Here is a 17,421-nt window from a genome sequence, read left to right on the forward strand (position 1 = left end):
AAAATAGTGAGCTGGGCTGCCTGTGAGGAGGGAAGGGAGGCGGGGCTCAGCTCCAGCCTTGGCCCTGGTGGCTGAGGGACTGGAGGAGACCCATAAAGAGCGCCTGCCAGGCCTCATTTGTTTTCTTAAACGATGCAGAGCCGTGAAAAGCTGCGAAAAGCTGTGACAGGTCAGGAATCGTAAGATATACTTTCTAATCAACTACCATTCCGTGGAGGCACCATGCTTACGCTGGGCCGCATTGCCTGATTCATGTAAATGAAGGGCGACATATATCCCTAAGTTCTCATAAGTGAAATGCCAGTGAGCAGGAAGGGCTGTGCTGGCCAAACGGGGGAACAGGATTCTGTTTTGTTCAAACCACAGGAGACTCTTGGGATGGGTGACCACCATTACCAGTTCGCCTGGAAAACACTGGTGTTTTCGCCTGGACTTGGCATAAATTACTTTTGACACCCTCATCCTTCACTCTTAAGAGTATCCTAGTTTAGATTATAAATTTTGTCACTGTCTTCCCAGGCCCACTCAGACAGATCTTAATCCAAGTCATTGGTCTGCTCGAAATGCCACTAGATGTCACTGAATAAACTCAACAATTGAATCCTTGTAGTTACCTAAGGGCCATCCTCTCCAAAAATGGTGGCTTCCAAATAGCAACCAAAATGAGGCAACCCAAAATCAAGAAGGGTGCTGGATCAAACTGCCCCAAGTCTACCATCATGAAAATTTCAACAGGGCTCGGATGTTACTGAGAAAAAATGAGTGTGTTCTTAATGGATCGGTTCACATTAAATCTCTAAGTGTCCATGGACTATGCTTAAGGAAAACCAACAGTTTAGCAGTAGTCCTCAATATAGATTTCCCTAAAGAGGGTTCCCTCGGATTGGGATGACACACTGGTGGGGCATGAGGAGAATGGCAAGGGTAGGAGAAGAAACTAACATCTGCTGGGTTTTTAATCTTAACAATAGGTCTTGAGGGTAACTTTTATGACCTCTATCCAACTTCTTCAGATTGAAAAAACTGAGTTCATTTTAGTGCACCAAGGGCTGTCTGGCCCCAAAGCCTCTGCTGTTCATAACGGACCATGTCCCGTATCCAAAGGGACATTTACCCAGCACCACTGGCACTAGAGTCCAGATAAAAGGGTGAGTGTCGGTGACTTGGTCTGTATTGTAGGAGGTTCCAAAGCTTCCATGGCCTCTACTCACTGGGTTCATAACTCCCTGTGAGTGTGGCAAGCAGAACCAGGCATTACCAAATGTCTCCTGGGGGGCGAAGCATCCTCCACTGAGAACCAGTGGCCTAGACATTTACTATCCAAGCACTGTTCTTTCATCACTGCCAAACTGTAACTTTTATCTTCACAAAAGACACAAAATTTTAATAGGGACAAGATGGCTATTTATGCATTTTGTATCTTTCTTGTGTGGGATCCCAGTACAGCTAAAAATACTCATTAATTTTTTATCATAATTTTAAACAGAAATCATAACTGAAGCAATACTTATCCACTCTGTGTTGCCTATCAATGAGCATTGTGCAGTGAATTCTTGAAGCTAAGAGAAACTCCTGCAGAGTGTAAAAGGCCTGGCCCATCTCTTGGAAGGAATCATACCTCTTCTCCTAGCTACAGTCACTCAGGGAGTTAGACTCCTCTTGATGCCTGGATAACTCCTCTGGCTCTTCTTTCTCCTCTATCCTTTCAACACATTTTTTCATTCTTCATAAAAACAAGGGCAACAGAGACATCCAAGTAAGTTTAGGGCAGAGCCAGCCAGAGCTAGGACAAAGAGGCTGGAGGAGAGACATCAGGTCATGGTCTAGAAAAACCCATTCCTAATTTTCTGTCCCTCTATTCATGGGAGTCTGTGGGATTTTCTCAGCCCCTCTAGAATCCCTAGATGTTCCCACCTTGTTAGGGGTGAGTCCAAAACACTGAAACATGGTCAAGTCTGCAAATGAAATGTGGGCTCAGCCCAGACCCTAAGATGCTCCAAAGGTTCCCTCCAGACTATGGCCAGAGTGTGGCTCTGTAATTCATTTTATTTCTCTCCCTTCTGCCAGGAGTAAACTTTTTCTTCCCCAATTCTTTTTGCCCTTCTTCCTCTGTTTGTAAATCTTCCAGAGAGAAATAGCAGCAGCCACTCTCTGAGATCAAAGTTTTAGCAGGCAACAAAGACCTCCAAGGAGGCTGTTGCCATGGGAACTCTGGGAGCTGAGGCCCTTCTAATAGGCAAATCTCCCTGGTTAGCTGCACCAGGCTGTGGCTGGCAAAGAGGGAGAGAAGGGGGAGGGGAGTCTTGGCAACAAGTAGCCTTTCTGAACAGCCTGAACTAAAATCACCGGGATTTGGGACAGGATTCAAACTGGAGCTGTAGGAATGCAGGGGTGAGTGTTAGCAGGGATGAGAGCCAGGAAAACCCTGCACAGTCTTAGGAAATCTTCCATTAAATATCCCTAGAGTAACCTCGTGGGAGATGTCCCCTCCCAAAATTTCATTGACTACTTATTCAGTTTGTAACGGCTTTTTAAAATAACAGTGAACAGAGACACTTATTTATACCAGATATAGGACTGTGAATAGGTTGAATAAAAAAAAAAAAATGCCCGCCCATTCCTTCAATTGTCTAGGTAATATATGCTGTACTCTTGGGTAAGTCACAGGAGGCGGTAGAAGGAAAAAAATAGGACCATGACAGGAAAACAAAGGTAATTCTGCAGCATTGTATTTACAGGAAAGAATCAATCCCAAATTAGTGCCTGCTCACAAGGACCTGCTGGGAGCACACCTATTTCTGGTCTCCTCAGTTAGCACTACATTTGGCCCATGAAGAAGCAGAAACTGATGATGAATTCCACAAAATGTTAACAGTGTGTGTTTTTGCCTGCCTGGCATTCCTTTCGTCTTCATTTGGAAACAACTGCCTAGTTTCCTTTAGGAAACCGCTTCTCTTTCCCTCTGCAGCCCCAAATGGGGGCTGACTGCATCCCTTCAAACACAGGGCTTTTGCAGGAACGCTGCAGAGAGGAGAGCTCTATCCTCCTGAGGCAGATGGAAGCAGGGACCTGTCCATGCCTAAAAATGAAGCCCAGGAGCAGATCCGGAGGTGGAGGCAAGGAAAGATCAGCTCTCGGACACATTGATCGGCCGCCAGAACTCAACGACTGAAGCTGGGAGTACCCCTGGGGTTTACTTGTTACTTAAGCCCAAAAGGTAGACCTAAGCTAGTTACAGCCTCCATCCCTTGCAATCAAAATAATTGTGGAAAACATGACAGATCAAAAGAGTTGGTTTTTCAGGGATAATATCTTCCTCTGTATTTTACTGTTTGGTTTGAAGTATGATCAATAAGCAAAATCATCTTTTTTCAGAGACAGAAACAATATTAAAACAAAACAAAGCAGTGAATGGTATTTGAGGAGTTGTCTTCTGTGGAAAATTAATTTTGAAAGCTGGGGTCCTTGAAATGGAGTAATAATAATGATGATGATGATGATGATGATGATGATGATGATGATGATGGTCACTGAAAGGCCTCTGGGATGCCACCTTGTTTATGCTTGGATCCAGGCTACCTGGACTGAACTTGTTCTATGTGTTGAAGCTCATCAGAGGAGGAGTTTCTGTGATTTCTCCAAACCACCCACAATTTCAATATAATCATCTGAAAACCTTGTTATTTACAATCAGGAATGCCCCCTTCATTTGACCCTAAGCACCCTTTGGCTCATGTCCCCTTATTCTAATGCTAGTCTAGAGGCTGGGGTGTTCACTCAGCCTCATTTCCACGGAGGCTCTGTCCCCCTTTTTAAAATTAAAGGCCTTTAAACACCAAACTACCACAAGGGACATCAGAAAGAAAAGGTCAGGCCCTTATACTGTACATAGAAAGAAGTAAGAACAAGGCGAGCTGCTTTTAGATTTTAAAATAATAACTTCCCTGCATGAGCCTTCCTGAAATGGTGAAGTCCTTTTCCTGCCAGCTGGAGCTGCCCCAGGGAACTTGATTCCTAACCAAACAGTGGCATGGTTCCAGGTTATAAACAGCCAGTCCTTACAGCCAACCCCAGACCAATGTCTAATCTCAGGTGGCTTATTTCTGGACACCCCCACCTTCGGTGACTGTCTGCTGGTACAGCCCCACCATCATCCGCTCTGTCTAAATATTTCTAAGGTATCTGTCACCATCATCTCAAAGCACCAAAACACTGTGTGCTTTTCCAACTTGAGAATGACTTTACCTTCTGAATCATCAAAAAGACAGCAAAGGGTGTTTGGGATAGTTTTCCTGTTTAATGTCGAAGCAGCGGTTGTCCCCCTGTTTCCATGAATCACCCGTCTTTGGATACTTCTGAAGCCTCTGAAGGAAGCATCCATAGCCACTGGATATATGTGGTGGGTAGAGAGGGGTGAGTCATGCTCAGAGGGGTGGTGTGCAATCTAGACCACAGCAACTGTGCCTTTGAAGTGAAGGCCAGGTAAACAGTTACAGAGCATTTAAGGAAGAAATGGAGAGAATCAAGGAACTAAGCCCGGGGCAGGTAGAAATCATGACCTAAGCCCCTAGCAGCAACCACATTTTCTAGGACATGGCTTAATCTATGGTGTCTCAGTACACACAGGACTTGTGGCATTGAGAAAGCAGATAAAGCTAGGGACCAAAACAATGGAGTTTAATCACTGACACGTTCTAAAAACTAGGGTGCAGTCATAAAAGCATGGCGATGATTTTCTTTAACTCCAATAAGGGGAATAATTGCTACTTTCCTATCCCTTAGAAGCATTACAGAGAAGCACTGTGAGTTCGTTTCAGTGTACAGAAACATTAGTGGTGGACACCGTGGTGCCATCACTTCAGCTGGTATTTACTTGGCCAGGGGGAGGTGAGGTGACAGGAAGTACTCATGTATTCCTTCTCTTTATATTGGGGGACGATCCCCAAGAAGCTCTGATCTCCCAGTGCTAAGCAGAGGACAACGGACCTAATTGGACCAATTGTACTTTCTCTCTTAAGGCTACTTTTTTTGTTGGGAAAATACAAGAATGGAAAATAACATTTATGTTTGTTTGCTTGGGTTTTTTGTTTTGTTTTGTTTTGTTTTTTTGTCTCTCTCAAGGGAGCCCTAAAGATATTTTTCAACAATTTCTGCAACATAAACCCAAGAGCCCTGGAGATTCCTGACAATACTGAGGATAGCTACTATGTTAACCACTGTTATTTCCTTCTAGGGCATTTACACAACGGCCAAAGAAGTGCTCCATGTCACTACCAGACATATAGATCCTAAAAAGCTTCAGGTGAGCATTTATATATTTATACATTCTCATCAGCTATCCCCACTCTCCCTTTACCTGGGAGCAAGAGTCTTCAACATAGCAGAGTCAAACAAAAGAGAAGCCTAGAACCACATGCCACCACTTGGGATGGGGCACTGTTCATCTGACTACAACAAATGTAGAAATAAACTTTGGGGCAGAAAAGTTGTTGCATTTTGGGGGATGTTTGTGTAAAAGTTAAAGCTAATAAATTCTTTTCTAAGAAGGTATATTCTTTAGCTCTCCTTTCAATTTTGGTATCTTCCAATGCATTCTTCTCTCTCTCTCTCTCTCTCTCTCTCTCTCTCTCTCTCTCTCTGTCTGCCTGTCTCTCTTTTTCTCTCTCTCTCTTGCTTATGTTCACTAGAACCAGTGTTTTCAACCATAATCTGACAGATCTATCACTAATAATTGCTTAAATACCTAGATGAAGATTGTGACCGATGAAATCAAACCATATTATCTCACTCGAGACTGTAGATGTCTATTTGCTAAATCAGCAAAGACCTATGCAGTATTCAGTAACATGTAAGAGGCACAAAGTAAGAACTAGCTGTAGATTCTGCCCTTTGCCATTTTAAAGCATCTTTATGGTAGAACCCTCCTGGACAGGGCAGATGCAAACATTACAAACACGGAGAGGTATTAATGGTCCTTGGCTCTGCAGAGCCCATCATTCAATGCTACTAAGGAACTCTCAGTTTTGTGAGGAATCTAAGAAAAGTACACATATAGTATCAATGTTACCACTCTCATGAGGTAAGACCAGAACACACCGCCAAAGGGTTCTATTCTTGGCCTCGTTCATTTTATAGCAGTATCTGGGGTGATTCATCTATTCTCACATGGCTCTGCCTGTCTGTTGGTCATGATTCTTAAACCCACTGTCTCCTGTCTTCACTTTCCTCTGATTTCCAGACTTACATTTGCAGTTGTCAGCAAGAAATTTGCCATGGCAATTTTAGGTAACACTACTTACATTACTTGCTTAAAGGAATTGGATTCAATCTATGAAAAATGTCCTAATGAAACACAGACCCTAGAACTCTGTTGGTGTTCCACAGGCATCTTAAATCTTGCATGTCCATAACTAAACTCACCCTCTGCTTCTGAACCTGCATTTCCATCCCGTATCCTCTTCCCTAGCTAATGGGATGGCTGCTTGCCCACCTAGTTAGAAATCCTTGTACCCTGTTTGACTCATCTCTCTCACTGCCCTCTCTACACATCCCCAAGACTGATTGCCTTGCTCTCAGAACAGTTGTTAGGGTGTCTCCATTTTCTATTCTGGTTCAGAATCTCACACTTTTCATCTGTGCTTCAGCGGTGGCAATCTCCATATCAAACCCTACCCGGCTCTGCTACCTCTCATGAACCACCTGCCAGGCATACAGAGTATGTTTTCAATTCCTCCTGCACAAAACTTCATTCCAAATATTTGAAAACACGTCCCTTGGTCTTTAAGTTCTTTATTTGTTTGTTTGTTACTAGAATGAACCCTCTAGCCATTCCTGACAGGAAATTCAATAACCATTAGTTCGTGGTGTTGTAATTATCAAACTGTGAACCCCAGAAATCTTTGCAGGCAACTCTGTTCTTTGACAGAGAACCCAGAAATAAGGTTGCTTTCCTGGTCCCACAGAAGAAAAGACTATCAAACAAAAGAGCCTGCAGAATATACCAAACAACTCTAATTTTTTTTAATGTCACAGTATTTTGAAAATTTTTATAGAGGGGTGTCAATGATCAAGACTCAGAATTTTGCATTTAGTACTTTAGTGCAGTCAAAAATGTTGATAGACTGAAACCAAGTCCTTTAAATAATTGACACAAGTTGTATTGCCCAAAATTGTCCATGGCAAAACTATCATGTTTTGGATATTTCTAATCAGTGTAGAGCAGAACAGGGCTGTACGTGTCCCTCGGGTGCGTCGATGTAGAAGCCTTGATTTTATGCAGAGCTCTGATGGCAGTGGCCCTCATTTTTGTTCACAGTTCTTCTCAGAGCAATGCTAATTCCTGCTCCTCAGTCTCTCCTCCCATCACTGGTGATCATTGTCATCTGAGTCTTCCTTTCACTCACAATCTGCTGACCCCTTTTGGCCCCAAGAAAGGCATCCTCAACCCATAGTTAGCTTGGATTTGATCTGAAGGGATGCCCATGTCCTCAGATGGCAAAACTTTCCCTCCATTCATTTCCCCCACATCTGCTCAAGTGGGACCAAATTATCTAGAGTAGATTTTTACCTGGCCTCCCTTTTCTGCACACACACAATTACTTCTCTGCAGATGGCTGCCTCAGTCAAATCGCTGTGCCCACTATTATCTAACTGCAGGCTCTAACAAACTTCTTGTTCCTGCAAACTTCAAAAATTTATCTCTTAGATTCTGTCTGATTTTAAAAGCCGCAGCAGATCTCGAGTCTTACATTGTCAATAATTCTTTCACTCACTCCTTTAATTTCCATTTTCCTGCAAGTCACAGCATTTATAGTTTATGTGTTGACCCTAAGGATCATGTTTAAGTCAACCTTCTAACAAGGAAGGCCAATATCACCTCAATTCTGTTTGTAAATTGTAAGGCTAAGATATGAGAGTGATTGCTTTGCCAAAGTCATGACAAAAAACCTAAAAATTTTAAATCAAAAATGCTACTTTATCCTCGGGTATTGAGTTTCTCACAGTGGGTAAAAATCAGTCTTAAACTTCATTTTCTTTTCAAATATGGAACTCTTGCACGTTCCACAAATTAGTGTCAGCTAACTTTTAGAGGCTACAAGAAAACCCAATGTCTTCTCATGGTTTAAAGGGTACATCATCAATGATTGTCCCCCCTACAAATGATATAGAGTTTTCTTGTTTTCTGTGTTGGTTTAGTCTAAGTTTTTGTTTGTTTGTTTGTTTTATCTAATCAACATTTACAAAACACAAAAATATGCACTCAGTTTTCAAGGAGATCATTTCCCACTAACATTCCTCCAATCCACAAGAGGAAAAGTAGCCAAAGTAAGGAGTGTCCAGTTATGAAGCAGTTATATTGATAAGGATTAGAGCTTGAGAATAACTCAGATGCTTCCCCTTCCAGTTAAACCAGCACAGGTCTAAATGGCTTTTCTCATGGGGTGCATTTTATTTCTAGACTCTCCAGTTCACAGCCATCTTGCCTCTGATTATCTTAAGTAGAGACAATGGAGTGTGAAAAGATTCCTGGGGTCTTTAGAAGTACTTGCACACCAATGGGTTCTTATCTCTCTTTAGACTCTACTATACTTCAAAGGCCTCTGGCATTTTCTTCAACAATTAATTACCACGTAAAAAGACCAGAAAAGGATATGGGAAATCAGGGTTAAAAGTGACAGTAGAAAAGTAAGGGGCACTGAAGAAACGAGAAATGTTTCTGACAATGCTCCAAAAAGAGTCATAGCCTTCCAGAAGCAAACACGATAAATACAGCTACTGCCCAGAAAGAGAATATCCTACAACAGGCCTGTTTGTGCACAAAAGCTAAGACCATATATGCAGCCTGCTAATACATGCAGGGAGAAAAGGAACGCCATGCAAGCAGCCTAAGAGGAAAATGTCGCCCCTGGTTTTCACTTACCCAACACCAGCAGTTCCACCGAGTCCTCGTTTTTGCCTTCCAGGTCATCCGGAGTGGTGATGATGCAGTAATACAGGCCACTGTCTCCCCACAGGAGCTTTCCGATCTGAAGATCAGCATCTGTTATCACAAAGAGGAGGACCCACTCCGGAAGTAAGACACTGAACAAGGAGGCCTGGGGCAGGAGCACTCTTCTGGACATCTACACAGTTCTGTATCTCTGCCTGCATAGTGGTTGGGAAAATGCTGGCCTTATTTCAAACAAAATAATACAAAGTAGCATCCTTAAGGCAAGAGAATTAGAGTACAGCCAGAGACAGATCTAGTTCTAGTCCTCTTTCAAGAATAGTTGAGAGCTTTGAACTACGACTGTGCCTAAGAATCGGGTAATTTCCCAAATAATTTTGGGTTCCTAGAAATAAATTGATTTCTTCAAGTAATTTAATGATCGAATAGGTCATGAGACGTGACTTTTTCTTATGTAAAACTTAAGGGAACTAGAGAGAGGGTGGAATTGATTCATCTACTGGCTCTCTAGCTTGTATTCACATACCCCTTTTCCAGAAAAAGGAATTTTTAGGGGAGCCATTTTTTCAGGTTCAGTAAAGAGCTAAAAGAACAATGTCCAGGAACAGAATGTCTCCACTAAATAGTTCTGGAAAAAAAACTATTTCAAATAGTATTTTGAAACTATTTCAAATAAAAATTAGCTCAAATTGTTCTGAAAAAAAAAAAATCTCTGAGATTGGAGGTCAGGCTCTGAAAGGCTACTGAAGAGCTTATTTCTGTGTTCCCTACATATGACATTGTCTACACTCCCTCCCCAGCCATTCAAACTATATGTCTGGGCTCATGATGCTCTCACCTCCCACAAAATTAGATCTTGGAGGAACTGAAATGAGACTTCCCCTTCTGTCTGAGGGGAAAAAAAACCCAAACCTCCCTCCCCCCTCCCTAGATTCAGAATAAGGGCTTCAGTACCATGAACTATTGTGATTTCTCTGCCCCTGTAGAAGTCTCCCAGGGTAACAGTCGAGCCCTGTTTGGAAGCTACCACTCGAACGGTCCTTCTGCTGTCTAAACAATCCAAGTAGGGGTCCCAATCCAGGTTCCTCTTGCTGAGAGCCTGGGCCCTGGGAGAGGACATGCCCAAGGATTCTCCCATGCGATCCTGGCAGTAGGATTTGAATTTCCACTGCACCACTGCAGGCTGATGGGAGGATGTGGAGAAGTGACAGCGAAGCACGGTGGGCTGGAAGAGCATGGCCACCTTCTTCTTGTCAGGAACTGAGACCTGAAGGCCTTCGACCAGGGCTGCAAAACAGAATAGACATGTTCAAGCCGGATCCATATCACGGCTCTCATATCATCCCTCCTCACACTTTAATTCTGCATATTTTGGGCTCACAGTTCCGGGTCACCGTCTACTGTGGTAAGGAAGGTAGAACAGCAGGAGCTTGAGGCAGCCAGTCACTGTATCCACAGTCGGGAAACAGAGTCATGAATGTGTGTGCTTGTCTCGAGTTCTTTCTTCTACAGTCTAGATTCCTAGCCCAGGGAATGATGCACCCACAATGAGTAGTTCTTCCCACCACAACCTAACCCAGAGGATCCCCACAGGCATGCCCAGAGGCTGTATCCCAGGTCATTCTAGATCTCATCATGTTCGTAATTTGAAACTAACCATCACATTCGGCAAGACACTTGTTGGGGCCCATAAAGATGGCTCTTCCATTCTAGGTCCGAGGAGAGATTGTAAGACCACCGGAAAGCTCAGGCTTCCAGGATCATAGCCCAGGACGGCGGCCACCCCAATCACTAGGCAGAAGCGAAAGCTTGATGCAAACTTCATGAGGCTTTATTATTGTTTAACGAGCTAACCCCATGTTAGCTCGGGTCTTCCATCCACCCACCATGGCGGATGGCTAGAAAGACAGTTCCAAGCAGCTGCATAGAGACTTATAGGGCAGCATAAGGGGAGTGTCTAGGGGTAAGCACAGGCTCAGGATTGGTGTGCCTCCAGGCTTGGAGGGCTTGCCCTGTGTTAATTGGTCAACTGGTTGTTAAGGCCCATAGGCCCTCCCAGGGAGGTTGCTATGCTCTGTGCGTCATTGCTGTGCACTTGTCCGTAGAGCACACCCAGAGCTGTAAAGCATACCACCACCAGCTAACTTCTGATTGGTTCCTTGCCATGAGGCAGGGATTTGACCTCTAAGTGACCAAGGCAAGATCAGAAAAGTACATGTCCGGCTGTTATGGCTGCCGAAATGGGGAGCTGGTCCCTTCAAGATCAGGCACTAGGGAGATTTCCAGAGATCTACAAGCATGACACGAACTGCCAATCTAGGCAATGGTGGAGAGGATAACCTAAATGCCCTTCCCCTATAATGAGACTGATGACTACTTTTTATGCCATCCTAGAGCCCTCATCCAGTGGCTGATGGAAGCAGAGGCAGACACCCACAGATATACACTGAACTGAACTCTGGAACCTAGTTGAAGAGAGGGAGGAATGAAGATCAAAGGGGTCGGTACCAGGCTGGTGAAAACCACAGAAACAGCTGTCTGGGAGGCCAGCACTGGACTGAATCAGATTCGTGAACATGGATGTCAACGAGGAGGCCTCTGCACTCTAGGGGTCCCTGGTAGTGGATTAGTATTTTTTCCCTGGTGTAAGAAGGGACTTTGAGAGCCCATCCCATGTGAAGGGATGCACTCTTAGCCTGGACACAGGGGGGAGGGCCTAGGCCCGGCCCAGGATGATGTGGTGGACTTTGGGGAGCCCCGTCGAGGGCCCTACCCTGCCTGGGGAGTGGAGGGTGGATGAGGTGGGGGGCAAATGGGGAGTTGGGGGTAGGGTTGGGAGGGAGGGGAGGGAGAAGGGATTGACATGTGAAGCAAGCTTGTTCTGAATTTGAACTAATAAAAAAAATGTAAAAAAAAAAAGATGGCTCCACTTCATCTTGGCTCAAGGTCAGAGAGTTCAAAACTATCCCTAGTAAGTCATAAGACCTAAAGGTCTAAGGCGTGGCTACAGTAGGATGTTTGATCTTGGCCTTGGGTGTCTTATCTAAATAACAACAGATTTGGTATGAGGTGTGGTTACTCTTGACCTTCAAGACCAGATAACGAGAAATTGAAATCTAAGATGTGGTTATTGAATCCTTGGAGAATTGAAGAAAAAAGTCTGTTTGTTCTGTATACATGATTCCATGTTCCCTTTTTGGGGGTAAGGTATTTAAGAATGAAGTCGGGGTGTTCTGCATTCACTGGACTGCCCTCCTGACTCTATCCTGTGTCTCTGTCTTTCTCTTAACATCTTTCTTTACCTAGCCTTTCTCAACCCACACTCCCCCTCTCAGATATGAACCAGGGGCAAGTTGGATGGTTCCGACTGTAGCCCCACAAAGCCGGGTTCCCACAGACATTCTAATATCCACCAGCTAGCTTCTTGCCTTCAGCTTCACCCTTCTGACATAACTCTATTTGCACACCAAGCCTCACAAATACCAAATACCTGAATGTGAGCCATGCTATCCCATGTCTCTCAGTCTTCGCACACAATGACCCTTGTTTCTGGAATGCTTTGCCTCACTTCCCTTGGAAATTTGTTTTCCATCATTCAAAACTCAATTCAAAGTCCTCTTCGGATGCATTCTTCAACCAGTTTGTCGCTTCCTCCTTCTTTGTGTCAGCAACATATATATTTCTTGTATACACAGTTATTGTAACAATGCTCTGAGTTTTTCTTTTCATGCCCTTTCAGGAAAGGGTATTATATTGTCTTGACAACCTTGATTATGAAGCCCAGAAGTGCTGAACAAATACTTGATAAATAACAATGATATCGGGAAGTATGATTTCAAGAGAAGTTGACATGCCTTCCAGATGGTGACCCAAGCAAAGGGAAGAAATAAAGAAGTCTTTTCACAATGGGGAGAGCTCAGATCCAAAGCAGTAGATTAGGTGGAACAGCTTTGAAGAGTAATCAGAAGTAGAAAAGACACAAAAATCAGATGAGAAGAGATGCCAAAGGAAAAGAACAGGGTAATTACAGTGAATGAGAGACCAAGGGGTTTGAGAGACAAAGAGCCTGTGTGAATTCATTAGTAAAATCTAGAAAAATCTAAGCAATGAGAACACAACTTTCTAAGTGAGTGGGAGAGTCTAACAGAGTTTCAAGCCTAGAAACTTCTGTTAGAAGAGGAAAAGAGAGAGAGAGAGAGAGAGAGAGAGAGAGAGAAAGGTGATGAGAAACAGAAAAGAAATACAAAGATAAGTGGAAGAGGTTCTGAGCTGAATACAAGAATTGCCAAGTTAACTTCTGGTACCTTCGAGCAGAACCCCCGACCCCCACCCCCCACCCCCGTTTTGGTTTGGGTTTTGGTTTTTTGAGACAGGATCTCTCTGCATAGCCCTGGCTACCCTGCACTCTCTGTAGACCAGGCTGGCCTCATACTCAAAGATCCACCTGCCTCTGCCTCCCAAGTGTTGTGATTAAAAGCTTGCACTACCACATGGGCCCAACATGTGGCAGAAGGTTTTGCCTTAGAACTGCAGCATAGGCTTGAGACAGGTGAGGAAGGGTACCTTCCCTTTGAGAGCCTTCTCCTCTGTGTCTATGGTACAGCTCAAACACACTTCTTAGGAACTTGCCTCCTTAGCGAAGCAGCCTTGACAAGGATAAGATGTACTCGTGTCTCCTGCTTTCTAGACCCGTATCCCTCCCCCATGAAAGGCACAGTGGGAAACATGAACTTTAATTCTCATTATGAGAAACTGATTTCTCCTTTCCATGGAATTTGGTAATGAACACAAGAGAGTGTTTTGGACCAGCCATGTGCTTACAGGCTACCCATAAATAAATGAAAGAATGGAGCATATGACTATTAGTATGAGGATCTCGAGGGCTTTGCAGAGGAAAGTAGTGAGTCATACATAGATCGTATAATACATTAAAATAGTGTTGGCACCAAACAGGAAGGGCTTGGAATATAATCTGCCAACATACTAGTGGCAAGGCCTTAAAATCTGTGTAGCAATCTGAGATTCATTTTCCTCACCTACCCAGGAAGTATGCTTCCTCCTAGGGACAGCACAAACATGAAATCTCACTGGGCACCTTCAAGGAGCAGACTTAATGGAGGTTCACTGACAGGTCCACCTCACATGACAGTGTCCCCTCACCATTTTCTCCTTTGTCTTCACTTCCTGTTCTGATGCTACTGCGACTCAAGGACCATCTCCTACCACCAGGTTTGATCATACCCATATTGTGTGGATCAGCCCCATCGAAGGGTAAGGAGCAATTCCATCTGGAAGCTCAGTTGATGTCGCTAACTCCACTCTCCCTGATTCATAGGGCTGCAGTAGCAACATACATTACTTTACAGTCACTCCTTAAATTATACAGCGCCAATTTTGGGCCCTGTAATACTTCCAATCTTTATTCATATCCCAGTTTTCCAGGAGACATAAATGGAACAGAGAGGTGACACGGATTCCATTAATAACAGCTGTGTTGGGATGAGACACAGGCACTGTTGCCAGGACACACCATGCTCTTGACCACACCAGTTCTCTGCTCTGCACCCTGCTGAGGCTCTACTTGGGAAAATCACAGTTCCTGGCCTCTCTAGGGTAAATAAAACCAGCAAGGGGGAAGAGTGCAACATAAAAGCATTGTTTGTTGAGGTTTTAAATGTTACTCTTTTTTGTTTTTTTAAGGAGAGTCAAGTTTGGGGTTTTGTTCATTAGATGATTGCTGAGAATAACCTCCTCAGCAGCTCTGTTCTCTGTTAATGAGATTAGTCACTTGAGCAAGCCAAGCCATTGAGCTCTCTTAATCAATTATTAATAGAGGTTAGTCAGCTCTCAGCTTCTTCTGTGATAGACACACAAACTCATGCTCTGAAGAATCAGAAACACATTCTCAGAAACATCTGCCTTTTTGCAGCATGGTGGTGAAAGGCCTGGATTTGGGAGTCAGTCCTAAATTAGAATCCAGCGATGTAGCCTTGGGCAAGGTACTCAACTCAAGCGCTTCAGAGTTCTTATGAGTAAAACCGTAACAATAGTAACAGCCTTACAGGATTGTTTAAAGGTTAAATGACATTTTATCCTAAATACTGGTGGTAACAGATGATATCTATTAAGCACTGAAGATAAGCAACTGCTGCTGTCCTTGCTGTGACTATCAAGAAGTATCTGTTGGCTTCTGTGGAGCTGTGGTCCCCAAGCTAGGCACACTTGTGTGTGAGGTGCTGGGTGTGAAAGGGGCAGAATGAGCAGAAAATACATACGCATGCTGGAATATACCATTAGGAGGTCCGTGGTGATAGTGTCTGGCTATGTTCATCACTTCACCAGTGCATGTCCTTGGAGTCAGAATGGAGAGCATTGTGTGAGTGTGTGCACTAACACAGGCGTGCACTGTATGGGCATAGATGCACGTGCGGGTGCAATGGGACCCTGAACTGGGCTGTGTGAGAGAACAGGATCAGGAGTTCTGACTGTCAGGTTTTGAGGACCATAAGTGTTAAGATTGAACACTAAAAATGAAAATCCCTGTCTCCACTTGGTAGGTTTCCAATGGTAAGATGAGCACCATTCAACTCCCAAGACTGTTCTGACCCCATTCATCAGGAACCCACCCTCTCAAGAAGATGAAGGTCTAGAACTGCTCTTCTGGCCCCAACCCTAATGTCTAGAGAGAGAGATAGGATCCTTTGTGCCCACGGGACAGCATCTCTTGTTCTCATCCTATGTTTGCCTCATACAGAAATTGTTCCCACTCCAGTGTGCTAATTTGCACCCCAGTTGCCCTGCCCTAAACTTCAACTTGCTTTTCCCAGACCCCGATAGCAGCACCTTCTCCAAAGAATTGGGCATTTTTCCTATATCCAGTCATGCATAGTTGAGTTACATCTGAAACCATGATGGTATTATCTGCCTTGCCTTTCCTTCCACAATGGGCTGAAACCCTACAAAACTGTGAGTTGTTGGGAACAGTGAGGCAAAGGTAACTAATACACCCCAGGTAAAAAACTTCAGCTTTGATGGTTTGCTCTCTGCCTTTGACCCCATTAAGTTAGTCACTAAGTCTAAATACCTCTCAAACTTGAATTTTCTCTATTCCCACCATAACCAGGCTTCTAGTTCCTCCTACCAGGTAATAGTTGTATGGCACTATGTGCCAAACCCCCTTCCTATAGCATGTTAGTGAATTCTTTCAAAAGCCTATAAAATAGAGGTTATTTTCACACTCATTTTACTCGTGAAAAACCGATATCCAAAGACTATGCATACCCTGTCTAATACATCAGGGTAGCAGTTGACAGGCAGGCTGAGGCCTAGGCTGACTGGCTCCAAAGTTCTTAACCATCATTTTATATAAGTAGCATTACCACCTGTGTATGAGAACAGTGTCCTGAGTAGACTGCCCACTTCTAGCTCAATCTATACTCCACATTTTTTCTAGAGCATTCTTTTTAAAACATATTATCATCCATATCAGTTTTATTACCAAACATTTCGGTTTCTTGCTTTACAGACTCCTCATTCCTCATTCTCTCCAGGGTAAAATCCCCAAATCCCAATGCCTTGGTATGATATAAGCTCTTATTCACGGGGCTCAAGAGATGGCACAACAGTTAAGAGCACTTGCTGCTCTCGAAAAGGACCTGAGTTCAGTTCCCAGCACCTACACTGGGCGGCTCACAGCCACCTATAACCCAGCTCCAGAGGATCCAATGCCCTTTTCTGGCCCCTAGGGGCACTCACATACACATCACACACACACACACACACACACACACACACACACACACAAATCAAGATAAATCTTATCCATGATTGCCCCCATGTACACTCCAGCTATACACTCTTCATCTTTTGTCTGTAACATACGGACACATAGCTGAAAGGTGTTTCTGGAGCCAGAGAGAAGCACTGAGGGGAGGTGCGGCAAACAGAGGAACAAGCACTGGCACACTGTGGGAAGGCTGGTGTTCAGTGCTCAGTCATTGAAACATAGTGGGACGACAGGCATTCTGAGCTCAGGCACTGGCACACAGTGGGAAGGCTGTGTTCTCAACATGGGGCTCTTGGATCAACTTAGGAAACTTGAGTTTTGAAGTTTTCTTAATCATTTTAGAGATACAAAAAGAATCTGTTCCACCCTCCAAACTAAGGTAGGTACTGGGGAGAACTGAAGAGAGGCAGAGGAATGTGAGGAAAAGGCAAAGAAACAAATGAAGGGGTACAGAGGACTGTGTGGGGTACAAAGCATACCTGTAAAACTCAGAAATCCTTCAAAACATTAAACACTGACTGAAGGGGGCAATACACGGCTATCAAAGATCACAGATAGTACATTTGCAGAGAGAGGAAAGAGCCGCCACTCTTAGACTATGTATACTTGCATGTACTTTGTCTCCTGGTCTCCAAAAAAAAAAAAAAAATTACATGAGTATTTTAATTCTCTCAAATGCATTTAAAAT

At 43.9% G+C, this 17,421-nt stretch overlaps 1 protein-coding gene across 4 annotated transcripts in view; it reads right to left on the reverse strand.

Moving 5' to 3' along the window:
- The window catches only part of Ildr2 (immunoglobulin like domain containing receptor 2), a 65,453-nt gene that overhangs the window by 35,191 nt on the left and 12,841 nt on the right, over positions 1–17,421 (reverse strand). For 3 of the 4 annotated variants that reach the window (XM_027417114.2, XM_035445967.1, XM_027417113.2), the window contains exons 3-4: positions 9,902–10,234; positions 8,921–9,040 (exon numbers count right to left, since the gene is read on the reverse strand). In XM_027417114.2, coding sequence (XP_027272915.1) covers positions 8,921–9,040; positions 9,902–10,234 — 453 coding nt within the window. Of the gene's footprint in view, positions 1–8,920; positions 9,145–9,901; positions 10,235–17,421 lie in introns of those variants that run through there. The other variant, XM_035445968.1, reaches the window with a different exon arrangement.

This window comes from Cricetulus griseus, chromosome 5 (genome assembly GCF_003668045.3).
Source record: "Cricetulus griseus strain 17A/GY chromosome 5, alternate assembly CriGri-PICRH-1.0, whole genome shotgun sequence".
NCBI lineage: Eukaryota > Metazoa > Chordata > Mammalia > Rodentia > Cricetidae > Cricetulus > Cricetulus griseus.